Source organism: Podarcis bocagei, assembly GCF_964188305.1.
Source record: "Podarcis bocagei genome assembly, chromosome: 12".
Taxonomy (NCBI): Eukaryota; Metazoa; Chordata; class Lepidosauria; order Squamata; family Lacertidae; genus Podarcis; species Podarcis bocagei.
In genome coordinates this window covers 60,801,544-60,825,787 of record NC_138137.1, presented here as the reverse complement: position 1 = coordinate 60,825,787, position 24,244 = coordinate 60,801,544, and the positions used below count along the sequence as shown (strand labels likewise).

General features: G+C 46.4%; 3 protein-coding genes across 7 annotated transcripts in view; 2 read left to right on the top strand and 1 right to left on the bottom strand.

Annotated features, from left to right (window-relative positions):
- Window positions 1-1,438: 1,438 nt before the first annotated feature.
- On the bottom strand, window positions 1,439-13,766 carry LOC308569575 (GTPase IMAP family member 8-like; the record flags this gene model as incomplete). Its single annotated transcript, XM_081163674.1, has 5 exons — window positions 1,439-1,477; window positions 1,989-2,761; window positions 10,225-10,416; window positions 11,050-11,775; window positions 13,607-13,766. The coding sequence occupies 5 exons, from the start codon at window positions 13,764-13,766 to the stop codon at window positions 1,454-1,456; spliced, it is 1,875 nt and encodes a 624-aa protein (XP_081019800.1). The 3' UTR covers window positions 1,439-1,453.
- Window positions 13,737-20,399, top strand: LOC308569653 (GTPase IMAP family member 4-like; the record flags this gene model as incomplete). Of its 4 annotated transcripts, XM_081163827.1 has the most annotated exons (4): window positions 13,737-14,035; window positions 14,741-14,818; window positions 16,107-16,168; window positions 17,092-20,399. In XM_081163827.1, 4 exons carry the CDS (start codon window positions 13,737-13,739, stop codon window positions 17,808-17,810), a joined length of 1,158 nt encoding a protein of 385 aa, XP_081019953.1. In that variant the 3' UTR covers window positions 17,811-20,399. The 4 variants fall into 4 exon arrangements, with proteins under 4 accessions (XP_081019953.1, XP_081019954.1, XP_081019956.1 ...); XM_081163828.1 differs by lacking the exon at window positions 14,741-14,818; XM_081163830.1 differs by lacking the exons at window positions 13,737-14,035; window positions 14,741-14,818 and adding an exon at window positions 15,339-15,796.
- The window catches only part of LOC308569663 (GTPase IMAP family member 7-like), a 162,793-nt gene continuing 152,456 nt past the window's right edge, over window positions 13,908-24,244 (top strand). The window contains exon 1 of one of the 2 annotated variants that reach the window (XM_081163858.1): window positions 13,908-13,967. The gene's annotated coding sequence lies outside the window, so the exon portion shown is untranslated. Of the gene's footprint in view, window positions 13,972-24,244 lie in introns of both variants that reach the window. The other variant, XM_081163859.1, reaches the window with a different exon arrangement.

Sequence of the window (24,244 nt, the reverse complement as noted above, 5' to 3'; positions counted from 1 at the left end):
GCAGCTCGTGCATGGAAAGGGGCCATTTCCCTAGTCCCGTCCCGTCCCCCCAAAGTGAGCATGGGTGTCTTACTGAAAGATCAGACTTCTGGAGGAGAAATGCTCCTGCGAAGTGTGGAGTATGGGCTTGTCTCTGACGCCCTGTTGTCACGCAACTCGCACTTTCCTGCAAGCAGGTCAGACAGAATGCTTGGACAGGGAGCCGGTGTTTGAAACTCACATTTTGCGACACTTCATTCAAACAGCGAGCAGTTTCTGAGCTCTGGGTGCGGCAAGTACTGATTTCAGATTAAAACTGCAGAGCGGAAGGAAAGGAGGACCTTTTTCTGCCTCCCGACTTCCAGCTACTCTCTGAAGAAGAGACCCTCTTAAGAATATTAGTGGGGTGGGCAGGGGAAGGACGAGACCATGTGAAAAATGAAGATAATATTTTAGCCGCAGTCTATTCCTTTTCAGTTTTGTATTCTTGTTATTAAAAAAGCGCACCTAGACATTCCGTTGTTGCTCCCATAACCTCGGTTTAAGGTGCCATTGAGTTCATAGCTTTCATTTCTCAGTTTCTAACACTACTGGAAGCGACCTTGGGGTCATTATGGGATGGACAGTTCTTTGCCTCTCTGCTTCTACCAGGGAGGAGCTTCTGGCACTGCTGAGATGCATGTGAAGGGAACCAATCTTAGAATCACATTCTAATATCTGAGCAACTAGAGAATTTATGCAGCTTGATGAATGGAAAATATTCAAATTTAGTACAAACAGTCTGTAGCAAAACCATCTTCTTTCACTGCTGTTACCACCAAATATGACATGAATATATGGCTCCCACCATATATTTCAAAATACCAGTAAACCCCAGTTCACCCATCAGCCCCTGGGGTAATTTCCAAGTGGTTGCAAAATAGCACAGACCTTCCTTTTGACAATAAATAAAACATTGCAAGAGTTTGTTTTGTTTCCAAAGGGCAAGTATTAGAAGCGGGTGGTTCTGCAGACTCAAAAGGAGGGTGCAGAAGACACTCACTCCCCCCCCCCCGATCTGCTGTGTGTTTGTTACCAATGAGAGGAAGCAGGAGAAAGTAGGAGTCATGTCAACTTATGGGGGGGGGGGGAGGGAAAGGAAATCTGCCCAAATGGATATGAGAAGCATCAGGTTTGCTCCAACTGAGCGCCAAGGAGAGGGTTTCCTGTGGAGAGGCAGAAAAACAAGAGGAAGTGTGGATAAGCCACAGAATTCCATGGATCCAAAATGTGAAACCCACTTTAGGCTTAAGGAGGTTGTGAAGGCAAGGGGGATGAAGGAATAGTGCCACGCGGAGGACGTGCAATAATGAGGGGAGAACGCAAATTATCCTGCTGTGTTTATTGATGATACTGCTTCCGTTTACATTGGAGGACGAGATCTTCCTGCTCCTCCTCTGCCTTCTTTGGAAGCTTCTCCGGATTCTGGGACAAACTACGAACGAAGGAAACTAAATGCCTGTTGGAAACAAACCGTAAGTGATTGGTGTGGAGTCAAGAGAAAGGGGAAAAGATGTCAAGGGGGAGAAGGAGGGAGTTCTTAAATAAGCAAGAATTTACCTTTCCCCCCTTAAGCTCATGGAAGGAACCTCAAACGTCATCTAGCCCAACACTTCTGTGGTCTCTCGATAGGGAGCCCTCCCCCCCTGCCTCTGCTTAAAAACTTCTAATGAAATAGCATTTGGGGGGGTTAAATGAGGGGGGGAGAACCGCGTGTGCCACCTTGATCTTGGAAGAAAAGGTGGGATATAAATGCATTAAATTAATAAATTCTTCCCCAGAAACATAAAGTTCTTCCTAATGCTTTCATTTTTCATTTTACTTTTGAGCTGCTTGTTCAGCTCTTACCCTCTGGAGCAACTGAAAACAGCCCTGTTCCATCCTCCTTTTCCAAGTCTGAATTTGGCTACCATTTAAGATATCAGCAATTGGAGAAGACAGGGGCCCCATTCTCATTCTTTGCACCCTACCTTCTTTGATTTCTTCTTCCGCTGCCCTTTGGGGATTCCTCCAGCATTCATTTCATCTTCCACTGGTTCCCCTGCTGCTGTTTGCTTTGAAGTCTCCCCAGGATTCCTTCCATCTGACCTCAGTGACATCTCCATCGGACGCGGCTTGAGATACGGCTGGTCCCCGTTCTCCTGAACCACCTTCTCAATCAGAGACAGCAGCTCTTCCGCCTGGCTGGCCCTTTCCTCTCCCGTCCCTCTGTTGTTGAAAGCGCAGCAACGGCCCTTGCATTTCCTCACCAAATCCTGAAGAGGTCGGTTTCCAGATAGCTCTATGTACTCCTCTAGGCTTTCTGTCTCTAGGTCTTCTTTGCGGGTGAACAAGACAATCATGTACTTTGTGGCCTCTGGGCCAAAGACCTCCTCCACCCTCTTCACGGCCACAGTGTCTTCCTCGGTGAAACGGCCGGCCTGCGTCACAAACACCAGGGCGTGGGGACCTGGCTCACAGAGAGAGAGGCACTTCTGGACTTCCGGAATATCATGCTGTGTTTGAGGACGAGCATCAAAAATGTCTGGAGTGTCAATGACGACTACTTGTTTCCCCTTCCACCTCTCTGCTCGGACCTCTCTGCTGTAAGTGTCGGTCACTGGCTTCGGGGAGAGTTTGGACTCAAAGGTCTTCTTCCCCAGAAGGGTGTTTCCTGTGGCACTTCTCCCTCCTCCCGTCTTCCCAACAAGAACAATCCGTAGATCTTCATTGAGGTTTCTGTTCTCGTGTGCTTTGGCGGTCTCTGGAAAGAAATTAGGAAGATGTCTAGGAATCCAGGACTGAACTGTTTTAAAGGGATGTCAGTTTCATGGCATGTTGCAGTAGCCCAACTGAGAGATTAGCTCGTAGAAACACCACGCAGGTTCTTATTCTCAAGAAAGACCCTAAGCTGGCATGTCAGTCAGGAATCAAAACAATATATTGACCTGGCCACACTCACACCTTGGAGACCCAAGTCAACAACTATTCCTGCAGCACCACTAAGTCTTGTTCCTTAAGGGAGAGTGGGCTGCTCAATTCCAGATTTGTGGACCTGCCTCTTGCCTGGGAATTTGCCCCCTGAATTGCCACCACGCAGAGTCCATACACTGCAACAATTCCCCTAAGTACCTGGGGAGTATAGCATCTAGATCAAGGGAAGTAATAGTGCCACTGTATTCTGCTCTGGTCAGACCTCACCTGGAGTACTGTGTCCAGTTCTGGGCACCACAGTTCAAGAAGGACACTGATAAATTGAAACGTGTCCAGAGGAGGGCAACCAAAATGGTCAAAGGCCTGGAAACAATGCCTTATGAGGAACGGCTAAGGGAGCTGGGCATGTTTAGCCTGGAGAAGAGGAGGTTAAGGGGTGATATGATAGCCATGTTCAAATATATAAAGGATGTCACATAGAGGAGGGAGAAAGGTTGTTTTCTGCTGCTCCAGAGAAGCGGACACGGAGCAATGGATCCAAACTACAAGAAAGAAGATTCCACCTAAAGATTAGGAAGAACTTCCTGACAGTAAGAGCTGTTTGACAGTGGAATTTGCTGCCAAGGAGTGTGGTGGAGTCTCCTCCTTTGAAGGTCTTTAAGCAGAGGCTTGACAACCATATGTCAGGAGTGCTCTGATGGTGTTTCCTGCTTGGCAGGGGGTTGGACTCGATGGCCCTTGTGGTCTCTTCCAACTCTATGATTCTATGATTCTAAGTTTACTAAGATTATTCAGAGGTTTGATCTAACTCCCCAAGCTTTTGATGATATTACAAATATATCATTCTTATTATCATCGCTTGGACCAAAATTTAACGCATTTGTAAGCCTCATGGACCACAGAGAAGGTCTAACCTTTAAAGACTTGATCAGTCATTTAAAAGAGGAATGCAGAGATAGAGCTGAATCTCCAGTGAGAAATGCTAGAAGCAAGGACAGTAATTATGCATCTAGGCAATTTACAAAGTCCAGAGAGATGCCCAAGAAAGTGGTTTGCTTCAATTGCAACAAAGAAGGGCACATTGCAAAGAACTGCAGAGCTCCTAAGGCAAAGAAACCCCAACCCTTTCAGCCAAAAGGGGAAAAGAAGGGGAAATGTGAATGCACATGGCTACTGGAAGAAAGGAATTTAACTGTCCAGAATCGTGAAAATAAACGTAATAAATGGATCATAGATTCAGGTGTGAGCTCTCATTTTTCATATGAAAAGGACTATTTTAATGAGATAAATGATGTAGACAGATCTGAAATTGAGATTGCAGATGGCAACATTGTTAAAGCAAAAGGTACAGGTTGCATGAGTCTGAAATGCAATATAAACAATGAATCCACTGAGAACACAATCTGTAGAGTTTTGTACGTACCAGAGCTGAGCTGCAATTTAATCAGTGTGTCCACTTTAGAGAAGAAAGGTTTCCAGATCACATTTGGAAATGGAGAATGTAATGTGACTAAAAATGGCAAAGTGTTTGCTCAAGCAAAGCTAATAAATGGTGTATATGAGATTAATCTTCCAGAGAACCAGTCTGCAAAAGTGGCACATTCCAGCCAGAAGGATGAGGCAGATCTGGACCTGTGGCACAGAAGGCTTGGACACAGGGACACCAACGTCATTCTGGATCTACAGAAACGAGATCTTGTAAGAGGTTTGCAGGTAAAGCAGAGCAACAAAGCTCCAGCAAAGTGCATAAGCTGTATTACTGAGAAGGCTGTAAAACCTTCATTTCCACGTTGTGCAGAACAAAGAAGCAACCAAGTTCTTGACATAGTGCACACTGACTTATGTGGACCCATGAATGTTCCCTCACTGGGAAAGAATAGATATATTTTAATATTTCTGGATGACTTTTCAAGATTTTGTGTTGTATATTTCCTCAAAGAGAAGAGTGAGACAGTGGAGAAGCTCCAGGATTACATTGCCATGGTCAAGAATAAGTTCCAGAGAGCTCCAGCTGTGTTAATGAGCGACAATGGAAGTGAGTACTGCTCAAATGAAATGCAGGCTCTCCTGGCCAAGGAAGGAATTGCACACGTAACCACAATTCCTTACACACCACAGCAGAATGCCATAGCTGAGAGAAAGTTTAGGTCCATTATGGACATGACAAGGTGCATGCTAAAGGATGCATGTTTGCCACAGAAGCTGTGGGCCGAAGGAGTGTACACGTCGGTCTATTTGCAGAATAGACTGCCAACAAAAGGAGCAGAGCGCACACCATTTGAACTTTGGCATGGGAAAGCTCCCAATCTGTCGCACATACGTGTGTTTGGAAGTCCGTGTTACTTCCACGTGCCCAAAGAACACAGACACAAACTTGACTCCTGGGCAAAAGCAGGTATCCTTGTGGGATATGCTTCTGGAGGCAAAGGATACAAAATTATGGACTTACAAACTGGTAAGACAAATGCATACCATGCAGTTTATTTTGATGAATATGGAAAAGCCGACACTAAGAATAGTGTTGTGGACTCTTCCGATGAGTCAGAAAGGACTCAAGAGTTTGTATATTTCCCTTCTGAAACCCCAAAAACTACTAATCTGCCTTCGAGTGTTACAGCGCCCCCTACAGACGTAGAAGACCAGAACCCTGGTGGCACCAGAGACGAAGAGGACTCAGATGGGGACATGCCTGCGTTGGAGGAAGATGAGGAAGCTGATGCGGTCGCAGAACCAGAGGTCAGGCGCTCGTCCAGAGCCAACAGAGGTGTCCCACCATTACAGCTGTCCTACTTTGCAGGGTCGGCGTTTCCGCAGGAACCTTCCACTTGGGAAGAGATACAGGAGATGCCAGCTGCAGAAGCCAGTCTCTGGAGGAAGGCCGCGCAGGAGGAGATGGATGCACTGCATCAGAACAAGACCTGGACACTCACTGAGCTGCCTCCCGGTAAGAAGGCCATTGGCAGTAAATGGGTTTTCAAGGTTAAGAAGGGGTCAGAAGGAGAAGTGCAGCGCGACAAAGCTAGACTTGTAGCACAGTGATTTTCACAACGTTTTGGTGAAGACTATGATGAAGTTTTTGCACCAACTGTGAGGTATAGCTGCGTAAGAATGCTTTTGAGCATTGCAGCCTCCAAGCAAATGAGGGTAAAACACATTGACATTGCTACTGCTTTTCTTATGGGCAGATTTCTGAGGAAATTTACATGAAACAGCCCAAAGGTTTTGTAAAACCACATGAGGCACATTTAGTGTGCAAACTCCAGAAAGGACTTTATGGACTTAAACAGGCTGCTAGAGCCTGGAACCAGAAGTTGCATAACATGCTGACGCAACTTAGGTACAAGCAAGGCGATTCTGACAAGTGCTTGTACAGCAAGTCAAATAATGGACAATTTTCATATTTCCTAGCATTTGTTGATGACCTGATTATTGCCACAGCAAGTGATAGTAAAACACCTTAGCAAAGAGGTGGAGGTCAAGGAGCTAGGAGATGTTCAGTACTACCTCGGGATCCAAGTGGAGAGAGAAGAGGACGGCTCATTTCTTCTCAGCCAGAGACAAAAGATCCACGAGCTAATTGAGCACATGCAGATGCAAGACACACACCCAGTTGTTACACCAATGGCTACTGACTTCTTGAAGAATCAGCAGGATTCAAAGCGGTTGCCAGACAACAGTAACTACAGGTCGGCGATTAGTAAACTTTTGTATTTACCGTATTTTTCGCTCTATAACACGCAGATTTTTTCTCCTAAAAAGGAAGGGGAAATGTCTGTGCGTGTTATGGAGCGAATGTGTGGTCCCTGGAGCCGAAAAATGAGGCAAAAATCAAACCGCGCTTCAGGGAGAAGGGAAGCCTGAAGAGAGCAAGTGGCAGCTTTCCTGCATTCTGCCTCAGGGTCTTACTGCCCGCCCTCTCTGTTTCCTTGCTGTGTTTGCTCAAACGGAACAAAGAGCAGGGAAAGCCCCTCCCCTCCAGGCAAGTAGAGAGGGAAAGCAGAGCGTCCGAACAAAGAGCAGGGAAAGCCCCTCCCCTCCAGGCAAGTAGAGAGGGAAAGCAGAGCGTCCGAACAAAGAGCAGGGAAAGCCCCTCCCCTCCAGGCAAGTAGAGAGGGAAAGCAGAGCGTCCGAACAAAGAGCAGGGAAAGCCCCTCCCCTCCAGGCAAGTAGAGAGGGAAAGCAGAGCGTCCGAACAAAGAGCAGGGAAAGCCCCTCCCCTCCAGGCAAGTAGAGAGGGAAAGCAGAGCGTCCGTCCTTCTATCCTGTCCCTGCTCCGGAGGAACAATGTTTGTGAAGGGAAGAGAGACTACAGGTTCGGCTTAAAATTCTGATTTGACTTCCTGCTTTTTGTTTTTGGAGACACACAGCATTCAAATATGCTTTCTTCCATTTAAAGAGGGAGAGAGAGAGAGAGCGCACGCTGGCTGGCTTGTGTGGGTGGGTGGGGGGAAACTTTTGCCTTCCTTTCCTCACGTTATAGCCCTCTCCTGCATTCTTAGCCTTCTGTGTTTTTCCTTCCCTCCCCACTTAAAATGTGGTTACAAAGCATGGATCCACATGGATCCTCAGGATCTTTGCATTGGGTCACCCCAAATTCACCATCAGAGCACACAGCATGCCCATGGCTACAGCCTGCCCCCCCAAAAAAATCACGCACCCACTGTTGCCTGGGGCTGCAATGGTGCAAAAACGTGGTTACAAAGCATGGATCCACAGGGATTCTCAGGATTTTTGCATTGGGTCACCCCAAATTCACCATCAGATCACATGTCTGTGGCCACAGCATGAAGCACAAAAATGATACGTCCACTGTTTCATTCAGAATATTTTTCCCCTTGTTTTCCTCCTCTAAAAACGATGTGCGTGTTATGGTCAGGTGCGTGTTATAGAGCGAAAAATACGGTAGTTACCACATGTAGACCTGACTTAGCTAATGCTGTGGGGATTCTTAGCAGAAAAGTGAATTCTCCCACTGAGCATGATTGGGCAGGTGTAAAAAGGGTGGTGCGATATTTGAAGGGTACCATGAATTGCAAATTAAGGTTACCAGCCGTCAAGAGACCCTACGTTGGTTGGGCATACTGATGCTGATTGGGCTGGGGATAATGCTGAGTATAAATCAACAAGTGGTCATGTTTTTATGTTTGGGGATGGACCTGTTGCATGGGGCAGTTATAAACAGAGCTGTGTAGCATTATCTTCCACAGAATAAGAATACGTTGCAGCAACAGAAGCCTGCAGAGAGATCGCCTGGCTTGATCAACTCATAAAGGACTTTGGGTTGGTGAGGAAAGGGCCTGTCAGCTTGCTAGAGGACAATCAGAGTTGCCTGAAGTTGACGCAGAGTGAGAAGTTCCTGGCCAGAACAAAACACATTGGGGTTAAATACCACTACATACGCCAGATGATCCAGGATGGACTTGTAAAGCTATCCTACTGCAGCACCCAAGAGATGACTGCTGAAATCCTGACGAAACCCCTACCAAGAGAGAGTTTCCAGAATCTACGTGTCAAGCTGGGACTCTGGGTGGTTGAATAAAGTTGTTTATGTTTTGTGTATGTTGTATTGCCTGAGAAGGGGTATGTGGGATGTAAACACAGGAGCAGTCAATGACAACATTCCTAGAGTGTACATGTTAGAACATGGGGAGGGATGTCTGTCCAGCAAGCAGGTAAACTTCCTGGGGATGGACTTCCTCCACATGTGACCAGAGGTAGGTGTGGCCCCACCTGTGCAGGTAATGACAAAAGCACAGGGCAGGCAGCCACTCTCTCTCTCTCTGCCATCTTCCTTCGATGAGGAAACATCTAAGGATGCTCTCTTGGCTCCCAGCCAAGAGAGGAGATAAGGACTATCTTGCTACAAGATAGATTCTAAATGTATGTAACCTTTTTAAGCTGTCTGCCTTCTGGGATCCTATTGTGAACAGAACGTGAGTAAACTCTTTTTATACTTTTATAAAAGACTGTGTCGTGTCTTCTATTTTAAGAGGGAACAAAGGGGAAATTACCAGAGTAATTATTATAGAGGTTCTAGCAAACCTGAGCACACGTTACCGTTGCGAACTTAAAAGGGGAATGTCCTACTCTGCTGATATTTTGGGAACTTGTTAGCCCAAGTTGGATAAGGATATAATCTCACAATATATCCTCTCCTGCATTCCTGAACATTGCCACATGGGAAACCTGAATTGACATTACATGTTACAAGGAAGGAGATTTCGACTAAACAGCAGGAAGAGTTTTCTGAGTGAGAGCTGTTTGACAGTGGAACGGTCTCCCTCGGGAGGTTGTGAACTCTCCTTCCCTGGAGGTTTTTAAGCAGAGGTTGGATGGCCACCTGTCAGGGATGCTTGAGCTGAGATTCCTGCATTGGAGGCAGTTGGACTAGATGGCACTGGGGCTCCCTTCCAATTCTATGAGTCTATGACATTTGCTTTGATTCAGGTTTACACAGTCAGTTGTTGTGGGGAAACCTCACGGCAACAAACTGTGGGAATGTTCAGGGATGTAGGAGAGGATATATTGTCTGATTATATCCTTATCCAACTTGTGTTAAGAAGTTCCCCAATTTCAGCAGAGTAATACATTCCCCTTTATTTTAAGTTTGCAACGGCAGTGTTTGCTCAGGGTCGCTAAAACCTCTATAGTAACTATTCTGGTAATTTCCCCTTATTCCCTCATAAAATAGAAGAGACGACACAGTCTTTTACAAAAGTATAAAAAAGAGTTTACTCACATTCTGTTCACAATCAGATCCCAGAAGGCAGACTTAGCTTAATGAAGTAACATTCACTTGGAATCTATCTTATAAGAAGACAGTCCCTTTGTCCTCTCTTGCCTGGGAGCCAAGAGGGCATCTTTCACTCAGTGGATGTTGCTTCTTCGATGCATGTGGTGAAAGAGAGAGATGGCTGCCCTGCCCTGTGCTTTTGTCGTTACCTGCACAGGTGAGGCCACACCCACCTCTCGTCACATGCAGAGGAAGTCTGTCCCAACCCAGATGGAAACAGGAAGTTTACCTGCTGGCTGGACAAACATTCCTCCCCAGGTGTAAACATGTTCACTCTAGGAAGGTTGTACTTGACTGCTCTTGTGTTTCACATCCCACACAAACAAACAAATGAACATTCTCAGACACAGTTTCAAATCATGGATGTGTGCTTGGAATGTGGTGGGTAAAATTTAAGTGTGGATAATATCTCAGTGTCAACTGAAGCAACATTCAGGGCTGTCTGAATCTTTCTGGTCCCCATTTAAGGTGTTATCCAGTGCTTTCAAGTCCAACCCAACCTGGGTTCCTTGGAGCACTTCTCCCTCCATTGGCCATCCCAGATTCTCCTGGGATTGGCAGGGGGTTCCTTTCTTCCTGTCCTGTTGGTTGGGGAGGCTCAGGGTGCCCCAGTGATGTGGTGTGGCCAGGGCTTCCCAGTGGTGAGGATGCGATTGTGGAGTCTCTTCCCCTGGTGATCCGATTCAAACTTTCTGAAACAATATTCAAACCAAAACAACCATCCATTGAAATTGACATTTCTCCATGTCAGAGCAGCCAAGTAAGGTGTAGGAAAATGTATATACTAGGGTATATGTTGAAATGTGGAGAGCTGTGCTTAATTTGGGGGGAAAGTGAGAAGGAGAGAGAAGTCAAAACTTAAGAGATTCTCCCATATGTAGCCAGGAGGAAGAACACAGATGTCCATCTGCCTATGTCCTGGCTAGCACTGACTCCACTCTGGACATTATGAAACAGGGTCTGAAGGGGCTTCTAAGCACCTTCAGCAAACACAATTAGAAGCCACCCCACAACCAGGAGCCCCAATGACCCAGAATTTCCAACCATTGGGTTGCTGGGCACATGGTTTGCATGTGTGAATCAAATGCCTGCATAGGTCTCATGTGCTGAATTGCATAAAGCAAGCAAACTCTTGCACCCATCTCCATAGTTTGCAAAATGTTAGCAAGTTACAGAGCCACCCCCTTCTAGGTGCAGAATTCTGCTCCCCTTTGAGCTCTTACTAGTACAAAGAAGAAATGCAGGTATTTGGTGGGTTTCTTTAGGGAAGGGAAACTCAACTCAGGGAGGTCTCTAACTGCTTCTGAATCATAATTTGACTCTACCTTCAGGGAATACACTAGGTCCTCCTTTGTCTGTGTCCATTGCTTCTTCCTCTGGTTTCATTTCAGCTGCGCTTCTTGTACGTCTTCTTGGAAACAGCTCAAGGAAAGGCTTGTTCTGGTTGTCCATCATCATCTGCTCGATTTTCACCAGCAGCTCCTTCACTTGTGGCTCCTGCTCATCTCTTGTTGCTCTGTTGTTGAAAGCGCAGCAACGGCCCTTGCATTTCCTCACCAAATCCTGCAGGGCTCTGTTTCCAGATAGCTCTATGTACTCCTCTAGACTTTCTGTCTCTAGGTCTTCTTTGCGGGTGAACAAGACAATCATGTACTTTGTGGCCTCTGGGCCAAAGACCTCCTCCACCCTCTTCATGGCCACAGTGTCTTCCTCGGTGAAACGGCCGGCCTGCGTCACAAACACCAGGGCATGGGGACCTGGCTCACAGAGAGAGAGGCACTTCTGGACTTCCGGAATATCATGCTGTCTTTGAGGACGAGCATCAAAAATGTCTGGAGTGTCAATGACGACTACTTGTTTCCCCTTCCACCTCTCTGCTCGGACCTCTCTGCTGTAAGTCTCGGTCACTGGCTTCGGGGAGAGTTTGGACTCAAAGGTCTTCTTCCCCAAAATGGTGTTTCCTGTGGCACTTCTCCCTCCTCCCGTCTTCCCGACAAGAACAATCCGTAGATCTTCATTGAGGCTTCTGTTCTCGTGTGCTTTGGCGGTCTCTGGAAAGAACTTAGGAAGATGTCTAGGAATCCAGCACTGAACAGTTTTAAAGGGATGTCAGTTTCATGGCATGTTGCAGTAGCCCAACTGAGAGATTACCTCGTAGAAATACTACCCAGGTTCTTATTCTCAAGAAAGACCCTAAGCTGGCATGTCAGTCAGGAGTGAAAACAATATTGACCTGGCCACACTCACACCTTAGAGACCCAAGTCAACAACTATTCCTGCAGCACCACTAAGTCTTGTTCCTTAAGGGAGAGTGGGCTGCTCAATTCCAGATTTGTGGACCTGCCTCCTGCCTGGGAATTCACCCCTGAATTGCCACCATCCAGGGTCCATACACTGCAACAATTCCCCTAAGCACCTGGGGTCACCTCACCCTTCCAACTGTGGCCCACAAATGGTCCAGCCTTCCCCATTCCCATCACGTGGTTCTTTCAGAGGAGGGTCAGGAGAAGGGAGAGACTTACCTCTAACTTCTGCTCTCCATTTATCCATTGTCCGGGCAGATTGCTGAGCTGGAAGAGAACCAGAAAATGAAGTTCATTAGCTCATGCAAAACAGTATGACTTTGCACAAACTCCTCTCCATATTCTTATGGGAATGTTCAGGGATGCAGGAGAGGATATATTGTCTGACTATATCCTTATCTAACTTGTGTTAACATTCCCCTTATTTTAAGTTTGCAGCGGCTAAAGCCTCTATAATAACTGTTCTGGTATTTCCCCTTTTTCCCTCATAAAAGATAAGACAGGACACAGTCTTCTACAAAAGTATAAAAAAGAGTTTGCTCACATTCAGATCCCAGAAGGCAGACTTAGCTTAATGAAGTAATATACACTTGGAATCTATCTCATAAGAAGACAGTCCCTTTGTCCTCTATTGGCTGGAGGCCAAGATGGCATCTTTGGCTTAGTAGATGTTGTGTCTTCGATGCATGTGGTGAAAGAGAGAGATGGCTGCCCTGCCCTGTGCTTTTGTCGTTACCTGCACAGGTGAGGCCACGCCCACCTCTAGTCACATGCAGAGGAAGTCTGTCCCAGCCCAGATGGAAACAGGAAGTTTACCTGCTGGCTGGACAAACATCCCTCCCCATGTGTAAACATGTTCACTCTAGGAATGTTGTACTTGACTGCTCTTGTGTTTCACATCCCACAATTCTGCCCCTGCAGGTTTGGGATTCAATTACTACGGAGGCAGTTGATGACTTTTTTTACAAGGATTGGTTCTAAATTACGTTTGCTAATTTTTCCTATTGATAATTTCATTGTTGTATCTTTTTGGGAACGGCTTTGAGGGTGTGGGGGTATTTTTAACAACCAACAGGTGTATAAGCATTAATAAATAAACATGCCTAACACTTTGTTCTTCACAATCTCTTCCCAGAATCTTCCCACCCTCTACATCTGCATGCATACTTGCTTCGCCCTCACCAGTGTTCAAATGGTTTAAAAAAGCACCCAGATATTCCCTTCCTCCAGCCAGAGCTGCATCTCTCTCCCCCCCCCCCTTACCTGCTTCTGCTTCTGCCTTGGGGGTCCCTGGCAGCCTGGCCTGATATCCTCCCTTCTGTGACAGAAGCCACTGACTGCCAGTGTGGACAATACTAATCTAAATGGACCAGTCAGTCTGGTTCAGTACAAAACAGCTTCCTATTTCCTCCATGTGAATTGGGGCAGGGGACACAGCTCAGCAGCTGAGCATCTGGTTTGCATAGAGATGGTTCTGGGTTCAACTGCTGGCATCTCCAGGTGGGGCATGGCTGAGCCAGGTGACATCTCCTTGCAAAGGGAGCTTCAGATGTTCCTAAGCCAAGAAAGGAAACGGTACCTTCTTTGTGGTGCCTCTGGAGCTTGAAGAAGACTCTCGTGTCCGATGGTCCCTCTGCTCTGCAGTTTCTTCTCTCCCTCTCTGTCGATGGCTGACTCCGTTCTGAGCTGAATAAAATGGAGATGGAAGCATGAGCTCCACCCACCCACCCCAAAAGCATTCATGGCTAGCAGCCAGATCATGTTCTGAGAAGCCAAAACAGCTTCCCGGAATTGCATATCTGTTTCTATTGGCTACAGGAGAGGACAAAACTGCCCTCTGGGAGGAAAATTTAAGAGGAGCTGCATTTGGTCTCCTGCAGTTCTGGGAGAAGCACCCAAGAGCAGGAGGAGGAGGAGGAGACCCACACGGAGGGAGACCCACACGGAGGGAGACCCACACAGAGGGAGACCCACACAGAGGGAGACCCACACCTCAGACGGACCACAGGTTGGTATTTGTGAGACGGAGCAGCAGCCACAAGGTTTGACTTTAAGTCTTCTGTATCTCAACCTGCCTCAGAGATGCTCAAGGTCTGCTTTGTTTGACCTGTTGCTAGAGGCTGGGTTAGAGCTCTCGGAAGCAAAACTTTGGCTTGCGTGTATAATCATAAATCTTTTCCTTTTGATTAAATTTGCAGTTAAAGGAGCTGACAATCTGCAGGAACATCCTTCTAGGGGTTTTAAAGTTTATTTTTAAAAGAACATGTCCTTCCTCGCCCCGCCCCCCCCCCGGCAGAATTGCCTGAAATTTGCAGACATGGAGACTGACAAATCCCAAAATTAGAGCTGTCGTGTTTCCTTTGCCATTTTTTAATGTGTGTGTGTGTGGGGGGGGGGGGGTTGGAACAAAAAGACAAAGAAAAGGTCAGTAGGGGGGGAGGAATGGAAATGACTTCTTTTGCCCCACACCAGGGATTTTTCGGCACACAGCTTCTCCCTGCAAGAAAGAAATCTCTCCATTGAACTGGATAGAGAAAGGAGAGGAAAGAGAAAGGGCCTCTCTGAAAAATCAATCCTTCGTTGGCATCTCTTTCCAAATCACTGGGAATCGGGAAAGGAGGGTTGGAGGGCGCTGGGAAAATAATTCAGGGATCAAGACCTCGGTTTGCCGGTCAAAGTGAACTCTCCCCCTTCCCTCCTCTGTTCTCTCCAGCCCTTCTGCACTCAAACTCAGAGCAAGGGAGTCTTTCGCCAGGAGGGAGAATCAGCTCAGCTGCCCTGCATGCAGAAGGTCCGAGGTTTGACCCCCGGACTCTCCAGGTGGGGCTGGGGGAGAGACTTGGGCCTGGGAAGCGCCTGCCAGTCAGTGCAGGCGACATTGCGCCAGACGGAGCAAGGGTCCCACTCTGCGCAAGGCGACGTCTGGGGTTCCCAAACGCAGAAAGAGAAGCGCACTTTCTTCTCCGCGTTGTCAGAGAGCAGCTGCGCTTGATGGGCGTTATTCTCTCTCTCTCTCTCTCTCTCTCTCTCTCTCTCTCTCTCTCTCGTGTGGACCAGGGACTCGGTTCAGAGGGGAATAAAACGGAGAGGGGCGAAGGTGATAGGCATTTTCCCATTTCCCTCAGTGGGGAAGAAGACATCCAGAGCTTTGGACAGTGAGCCAAAGCCAGCTCCATCTTGGGATCTGAGGCAAAGAAAGTCCCAGTCCCAGGGGTGGCCATTCAGACTGGGGGAGGGGTGGGAGGCAGGGAGCCCAAGAATGGGCGGAGCCAGAACCACTGATGGGCGGAGTCAACTCTCTCTGTTGTGGTGCCCATCCTCCTCTCTACTGACATCTACCAAGGCAACTCTGAGGCTGAGGAGGAGGAAGATGTTCACAGCTGCACCCTAGAGCGGAAGGAAGGAAGGAAGGAAGGAAGGAAGGAAGGAAGGAAGGAAGGAAGGAAGGAAGGAGGAGCAAGTGGGGGCTGGGTGGGGCAGTGTCCCTCTTGCCCCAGTTGACCAGTCTCCATTCTGGGGCAGCCGTCAGTGAGGGCCATTCCTGTTTTGTGGGACCTGCCATTTCTCCCCAAGACATCCTTTCCTTTCAGCACATACTGGAGGGAAATGGTGGCCCCATGGCTCCCCAGAGAAATGTATCCTATGGAGAAACATATCAAATACGAAGGCAGCAAACTCCCTTCAGATGCCACCTGTGAGTCTGAAGGGGCCATCATGGCTGCTCCACAAGTCCATGACTGTCATCTCATCCTCTGGAGCCTCACCAAAGGTTGAGCTAAAGTGTCTTTTGGAAGAAGCAGAGATGCTTTACATTTGCTACATAGGTGTGACGTTTTAGTCAGAATCTGGGAGTCGTGTGTCTTATTCTGAACATGAGCCAGTGGGGTGGCATGGAACACAAAAAGAGTGAAACACACACATGATGGCCAAATATTTGGGACAGTGGACACTTAGGAAGATCCTCTAAATTGGAAAAAGAATTCTGTGAGGCAGATTTTTCTTGGGGGGGGGCACACATTTCTGCCTAATACAGAAAGCTCCCCATTGGCTGATTCTGTTTCCTTTTGCTTCCAATCTAGAAATCCTGAATATTGGCTTGTGATTTTTTCTGCTGGTCTGAATATGGCTGGGAAAAGCACAGGTAAGACCGAGCTGATTTTATCTCATTCTTGCAGATTCCTGGACGGTGTTGGATGGAATCAATGTAACCATGGGAGAGACATTAGCTTGATTCATGGTTTGTTTCCAGACCATATTCAAGGTGCTCACATTGGTGTTTAAAGACCGAAATGATTCGTGTCTCCAATACCTGAAAGACCCCCCCCCTTTCCCTGCAGACCCTCTTGGGTGCTATGATTGGGGGAAGGGGTCCTCTTGGTTGTTCTACCACCTACAAAAGGTCAGTGATTGTGGCAGCCCAGGACCTTCTCTGTGGTGGCCCCATAGATGTGGAACTTCTGCCCCAGAGAGGAGCACCTGGAGCCTTTATTGTGCAGCTTCTGGCAAATGCTGAAGGGGCACCTCTTTTGAAGCTTGAGGTGTCTAACTTTAGCACCTGTCTTATTTCTGTAATTTTAGCCTGTTTTTAACTTTGTGTTTTAATTGTTGTAACTCACCCTGGGACCCTGGGGTGAAAGGTAGCCAATTATTACACGAGCTAAAAGATGCAGTTCAATCAATATATATATATGAAAATATATATGAAAAAGCATAGAACAGGGGGAAATGCACACAAATTTGCATATATCTGTGGAGAAATGAATTGTATTACGGGAAATTGCTTGCAGAAATGTTTATAGTGGGAATAAGTGCACATGTATTGGGTTAAATGCACTTAAAATGTGTACAGATTGTCATGCCAAAAAATGGAGAACTGAACTTCAGTCTGGAGAAATGAGAACCTGAGGGAAGGAGAACTTGACCGATTTGTTTCTCCCTCCCCACAGCTCCTGGGTGATGGAGATGGGCAAGGGAGGGGTGGTGCCCATGGTCTCCTCAGTTTCCTCTCTGGCCTTTGTGACAATGCAGAAGAGTTGCTCACCATCTCTTGCCTCTTTCTTGCAGAACTGAGGATCGCCCTGGTGGGCAAAACTGGAGCTGGGAAAAGCGCAACAGGCAACACCATCCTGGGGGACAAAAGGTTTTCATCCTTCATGTCCCCTTCCTCAGTGACAGCAAAGTGCCAGAGAGAGGACACGGTCATTTGTTGTAGGAGAATTGTGGTGGTTGATACGCCTGGCTTTTTTGACACAAATGTTCCAGAAGATGTGACCTCCAAGGAAATCAAGACCTGCGTGAAGTACATCTACCCAGGAGCCCATGCCCTCATACAAGTCATGCAACTGACTCGTTTCAGCAAGGAGGAGAAAGCCGTTGCTCAGTTAATCCAGAAGATCTTCAGCTGCAAAGCCAAGGACTACATGATCATCTTGTTCACCCGCAAGGATGAGCTGGAAGGTAGGCCTTTCAAAGAGTTCTTGGCGGAGGGAGACCAGGATCTGCAGAACCAGATCGCTCAGTGTGGCGGGAGATGCCTGGCTTTCAACAACAAGGCAAAAGGGCAGGAAAGAGAGGAGCAGGTGGCCGAACTGCTTGAGATGATCGACTACCTGGTCCAAAAGAACAAGGCAGCTCCCTGCTACACGGAAGACATGCTAGAGGAAGATAAAGAAGAGATTGAGAAGATGAAGAGGCAAATACGTGAGGAGGTGGAAAAGGAAGTAGCTGCCAAGGCAGTAAATGATTTATTATATTCATTTCGCTCACCATGTAATATACTCTAATAAGTACAATGAGAAGAGGTTGAGAGGATGAAGAGGGAAATACGAAGGGAAGTGGAAAGGGAAATTCATGAAGAGAAGAGAAGAAAGAAAGAAAGAAGACTCAATATGCAACTTACTGTAATGCATCTAGTGAGAAGGATCATATTAAACACCAGAACATTTTCACTCTCGGTAGGGATGTGCTGAAATGCCTCCGTCTGTCCTGATTTCCACTTGTACTTTCAGCCACTGCAATTGGTTTATTTTGCACAAATCAGTATTCCATTTTGTCATCTACTAATGCAGAAATGCATATAGTTTGAAGTATTTTTTTCATAGCACACAATAGACACTCGATTGATCAACATGTATTTACAATTCAACCACCTTCCTTGCATGGTGCCTTTCAAAATTAAGGGCTTTAAGTTCCACTGAATTTGACAAGTCTTGTTCCCACTTAGTCGGGTTAGGATTTCAGCCATTCTCCCTACCTTCACAGTTCAGTTTAAGTTTGTCATTCTAACTCATTTCCCTCACTCAGGCCCAAGGGAGGGACAGTTTAGCTGAAAGTGAAGAAAACTTTAGTGCTGGGGGAGGAAAGGAAACTTAAATTTAATTTTACTTTTTTATTAAGTTTGGAGATGCTGAAAAACAGGCAGCCAAATCCAGGTGGTTCTCCCCCCACCCCCCCTTCAGCAAAGATGCTCAGACTTTAACTTGAGAAGACAGTTAAAAATTTCACAGAATTAACAAAAGCCATCACTTCTAAATTTCTTTCAGGTGGATGGAAATTGACATGCGCTATGAAGTAATTCCTGAATGTATTTAAATATGCAACACACCTGTGTATTGAACAATGTTTTCTTGTTTGCGCTTGTAATGCTTGCTGTGGAAATATAATAAAAAATTCAATGCAAAAGCAAAAAAGGAGACAGCTTCTTTCCATGTCAAAAGATCAGAAATGAGCAGTGCATTTCATTGCTTTTCAAAATTCAGCAGATTAAGACTGAAATGCTAATGCCACTTACTTGGGAGTAAGCCTCACTGAATTGAGTGGGATTTACTGCTATGCATCTAGGATTAGGACTGCTGTCTTGGTGCAGATAGGCTGCTTTTGGGAACAAACACCACTTCAGAAACATGGAAATCAAAACATCCTATCGTTTTTCACTTTCTGGTGCCCTGATCCAGCCATGAATCTCTTGCAAGTACAATTTTACCAGTGCTAGAATACTGTGAATTCCGCAGCGCATTTGCTGAATGGGGTTTTTTCATATTAAATGCTCACTTTGCTTATGATTATTTTCTATATTAAAAGAAAAAATTAAGGGCTGTGTTCCTCTGAGCATAAGTAGAGTGCTCTTCCTCCTTTAAGAAGAATCTGAGGACAGGGCGAGATGGGAAAGCCCTGTATGTTCTGCCACAAAATTATCCCTATTTCACACACAATACAGACTGAGAAGCTAAACATAGTTAAGCTTGGTTTGTTGAGGTCTCACTTAGATAAGCTCGGCTGCTGGAAGAAGTGTGTTTCTGAATCCCTAATGACTTTACATCCTTTGGGGCCTGCCCTCCAAACGATATTGTGGAAGCCCCCACATTCCCATGCTACAAAATGGAAGCGAAGGTGGGAGAGTTATTTGTCCAATCCTTTCCCTGCCCCCTCCCCAGGGTGAGTTCATTTTCATAAATAAGGACTGTTTTGATTTCTTTACACCCCTGGTCTAAAGGTATTTCTCCATCTCCCTGTGAAACGTATGGCTCTGTAGACCCCCTTTTCAAAGATGGGGCGCTTTCAGCAGCAGCTCTTTCCTCCAGCTTATCGGCAAGGCAGGGCAAGGGACAGTTTGCAGTTTGCTAACAAGATTAATCAAGGATGAATTCAATTCAGTTCACACCTTCCTCATTCACAGTTTTTGAAAATGTGCAAACCAACACCTGCTAACCTTCAGTATATACACTTGTGTGAATTGTGAATGCAGATTTCCAGCAAAAAAAAAATGCAGTATGTTTACAGAGCTTGTAAAAAACCACATTCAGCTGAATTTTCAGAGTTTTATTTCCCTGATTCTGGGATCCCTTTCTTCTTCTCCTCCTCCTCCTTCACCACCACCACCACCACCCAGTTCCTTTAAGCTGCAAAGGTGAAGGGTTTGGCTGATCCTTTCCAAACTGCGGAGTTCCTTTAAATGCTTCCTCAGTAAGAGCTTCAGTAAACAGCAGTGCACCTGCCAGAAAGGCAGCTTGACCCACAGAGGAATTAGCCATGCTGAGGGGGTGAGGGTCGGACTCAGCAGAGGAGCCAATGGGAACCAAGGCAAGGGTTGATGCTCCACAGGCTCCCTCCGGATTCCTCCCGCCCCACAGTTGCTAGATGCAAAGATATCAAGAACATTAAATCAAACGTTGGGAAGGAAACATTGCCTCCTGCTTCCACCCAAGGCAGCAGGGTTGAAATGGAGGGCAGATCTGAGAGGCAAACAGAGAGATGCCGTGGACAACCTTTCTTAATGCTACGCACAGTAATTATTTCACACACAACTCTATAATGAATGTAGGACACTGTGTGAGGCAACACAGGCATGCTTGCAAATGTGTGCAGTAGTAATATAGTAGTAGTAATAAAAGTAAAATAAATATATTTTTTGACTTATACCCCGCCCACCTGGCTGGGCCTCCCCAGCCACTCTGGGCAGCTCCCAACAGAATATTAAAAGCACAATAACACATCAAACATTAAAAACTTCCCTAAACAGGACTGCCTTCAGATGTCTTCTAAAAAACTGGACAGTAGGAAGAATGAATATAAGAAGAGCTTGCAGGTTTAGGCCAGCAGCCCATCTAGTCCAGCATCTTGTTCTCACAGTGGCCTGCTAGATGCCTCTGGGAAACCCAGGAGCAGGACATGAACACAATGACATTCTCCCCTCCTATGGTTTCCAGAAACTGGTGTTCGGAAACATTGGAGGGAGAGCGTAGCTTAATTCTTCCTGAAACCCCTCATTCGTCCTCCAGATTCCACCATTTTACTCTCTTGCTTATTGCCTTGGAACCTAGCTGGGGAAAACAGGGTGGGAAATATCAGGAGAGGGAGACGTTTGCAGGATATTGCAGAGGGTGCGAGGGGTTGAATAGGTCTCTCCCACGGTCCCTGGAAACTTCTTTGCACAGAAAGCAACAGCCAGGAGGAAAAGCTTATTTAGGCAGCCAACAATGTGACCTGCTAAACGGGAGCCTTTTCCAGGCATCTTTCTTAATACTTAACAAGGAAGAGTCCAAAACCAAACAAGCAGACATTTCTCTTGCTACCACCAAGTCACTCTCTAGGCAACTAACCAGCCAGTTCCAAGAGCAAAGGGTGATTACCATTAAAAAACACACAAAATCCCTAAATCTCTCTGTCAACAGCAACTCAAACGGGAAGATTGCCACTGAAATCAGGACATTTGACAAGAGCTGCTGGTGTTGCAGGTTGTTCTAACTTTTAGCAACAAAATTTGGGCAGTTAACTCATCCAAGCACTCGCGTCTTCCCCACCTTTTCCTGAATTACTTGACATATTCCAAGGCTGAATATTACAATATTTTGTAAATCCTCTTAAAAGTTCGTAGGAATTTGGTATATGCACTGGTGTTTTCTTGCAGAAAATACTTTCCAGTTAATCTGTCACCCTTATGTTGCAACCCTAAACCTATTTGCAAGTGAGCTAGCTCTGAATTGTTCCAGATTCCCTCACCCCCTTCACAATCCCATGCCCACACACAGTGGCGTAGCGTGGGTTGTCAGCACCCGGGGCAAGGCAAGTAATTTGTGCCCCCTAACCCGTGGATTTGCGCCCCCTAACCCTAACCCCCAGATGTTGCGCCCGGTGCGGCCGGCCCCCCTGCACCCCCCACGCTATGCCACTGCCCACACACTACTTATTTGGCAATCACAGCTGCCCTTTCTGCCCTCACTTGGATACAGTCCTGGACGGCCTTATGCGCTGCTTCTCTCGCCTGTTTTCCTGAACTTATTAGGAGTCAAACATTTGATCTGAGTAGAAAACGAAGGTAATTCTGCCATGGATTGGGTTTCCTCTGGCATGGTCAGACACACCGGCTGCCAATGTCTGTCAGTGCTGGTAAACAAGCAGGTTTACAGGAAAAGCATTGGGAAGAAATGGGGGGGGGGGGGGAGAGCAGAAATCTTGTCCGTCTTGGGAACCAGAGTGCTTTAGGTGCTTTATTGCAGTTCTTCCAGTCATAGGTCAACGGAAGCACTGTTAGAAGAATCATCATCATCACCAACTATTATTATTTTTGTTTTATTATTTACTATTATATTATTATTATTATTAATAATAATAATAATAATAATAATAATAATAATAATAATAATATATATCTTGCTGTGTTTCCCCAGCCACTCTGGGAAGCTCCCAACAGAATATTATTATTATAATAATAATAAAGCGATAAAACACCAAACATTAAAAACTTCCCTAAACAAGGCTGCCTTCTGATGTCTTCTAAAAGTCAGGTGGTTGATTATTTCTGTGGGATGTGAAACACAAGAGCAGTCAAGTACAACATTCCTAGAGTGAACATGTTTACACATGGGGAGGGATGTTTGTCCAGCCAGCAGGTCAACTTCCTGTTTCCCTCTGGGCTGGGACAGACTTCCTCTGCATGTGACCAGAGGTGGGCGTGGCCTCACCTGTGCAGGTAATGACAAAAGCACAGGGCAGGGCAGCCATCTCTCTCTTTCACCACATGCATCGAAGAAGCAACATCCACTGAGTGAAAGATGCCCTCTTGGCTCCCAGGCAAGAGAGGACAAAGGGACTGTCTTCTTATAAGATAGATTCCAAGTGAATGTTACTTCATTAAGCTAAGTCTGCCTTCTGGGATCTGATTGTGAACAGAATGTGAGTAAACTCTTTTTATACTTTTGTAAAAGACTGTGTCGTCTCTTCTATTTTATGAGGGAATAAGGGGAAATTACCAGAATAGTTACTATAGAGGCTTTAGCGACCCTGAGCAAACACTGCCGTTGCAAACTTAAAACAAAGGGGAATGTTTTACTCTGCTGAAATTGGGGAACTTGTTAACAGAAGTTGGATAAGGATATAATCAGACAATATATCCTCTCCTGCATCCCTGAACATTCCCACAATTTCCTTGACATCTGATGGGAGGGTGTTCCACAGGGCGGGTGCCACCACCAAGTAGGCCCTCTGCCTGGTTCCCTGTAACTTGGCTTATCGAAAGGGAGGGAACCGCCAGAAGGCCCTCGGAGCTGGACCTCAGTGTCCGGGCAGAACAATGGTGGTGGAGATGCTCCTTCAGGAATACTGACATCAAACAACAATGCCCAAGCCCCCAAAGAAGGAATTAACAAAATTAAATTAAATCACTATGTATTTATTTTTAAAACTTTTATCATTCACTTTCTCTTGCTCAGTTCAAGGGGTGATAGAATCATGGAAATGTACGGCTGGAAGAAATCTAGTCCACCCCTAAGGCATCCCAGACAGATGGCCATCAAATCTCTCTTGAAAAACCTCCTACTTTTTTAAAAAAATAATCTATATATAACAACAACACTCTTATTATTTGTACCCCGCCCACCTGCCTGGGCTGCCCCAGCCACTCTGGCTTTCATTCCTGAATACCAGCAGGCCAGAAGCCGAAAGCAGGACAGAGCACAATTTCGCCTTCAAAATTTGTTCTTCGGTTATTCTATCTGCCATAGCAGTCCGTATGGCTCCACCAATTAAGCTATGTCACATACTGCAGAGAAAATAAAAAAAAATCCCAGACCTAACCGAATGTCACCGGAACAAGACCTCCCCGACTTCAGGAGAAGTAACTTGTTTTGCCCCCCAAATGAAGTACAACATAGCATGGTGTTTCTCAAAGGAAGCTATTTTGATCAGACCATTACTGGTTTTTGTTTAAGATTTGGTCCAGCTCTATTGAACCCCTGCAGGTCTGCAGATATGCAAGATGAAGGGGACTCTGCCCTCTGTTCACTCCATAGTAAAACAACAACCCTGCAATGAATTAGGGGCCACCGCCTGCCGAAGGAGGGGCGCGGGTGGCGCTGTGGGTTAAACCACAGAGCCTAGGGCTTGCCGATCAGAAGGTCGGTGGTTCAAATCCCCACGATTGGGTGAGCTCCCGTTGCTTGGTCCCTGCTCCTGCCAACCTAGCAGTTCGAAAGCACATCAAAGTGCAAGTAGATAAATAGGTACCGCTGCAGCGGGAAGGTAAACAGTGTTTCCGTGCGCTGCTCTGGTTCACCAGAAGCGGCTTAGTCCTGCTGGCCACATGACCCAGAAGCTGTACGCCGGCTCCCTCGGCCAATAAAGCGAGATGAGCACCACAACCCCAGAGTCGGTCACGACTGGACCTGATGGTCAGGGGTCCCTTTACCTTTTTACCTTTTACCTGCCAAAGGAGTCCAGGAGA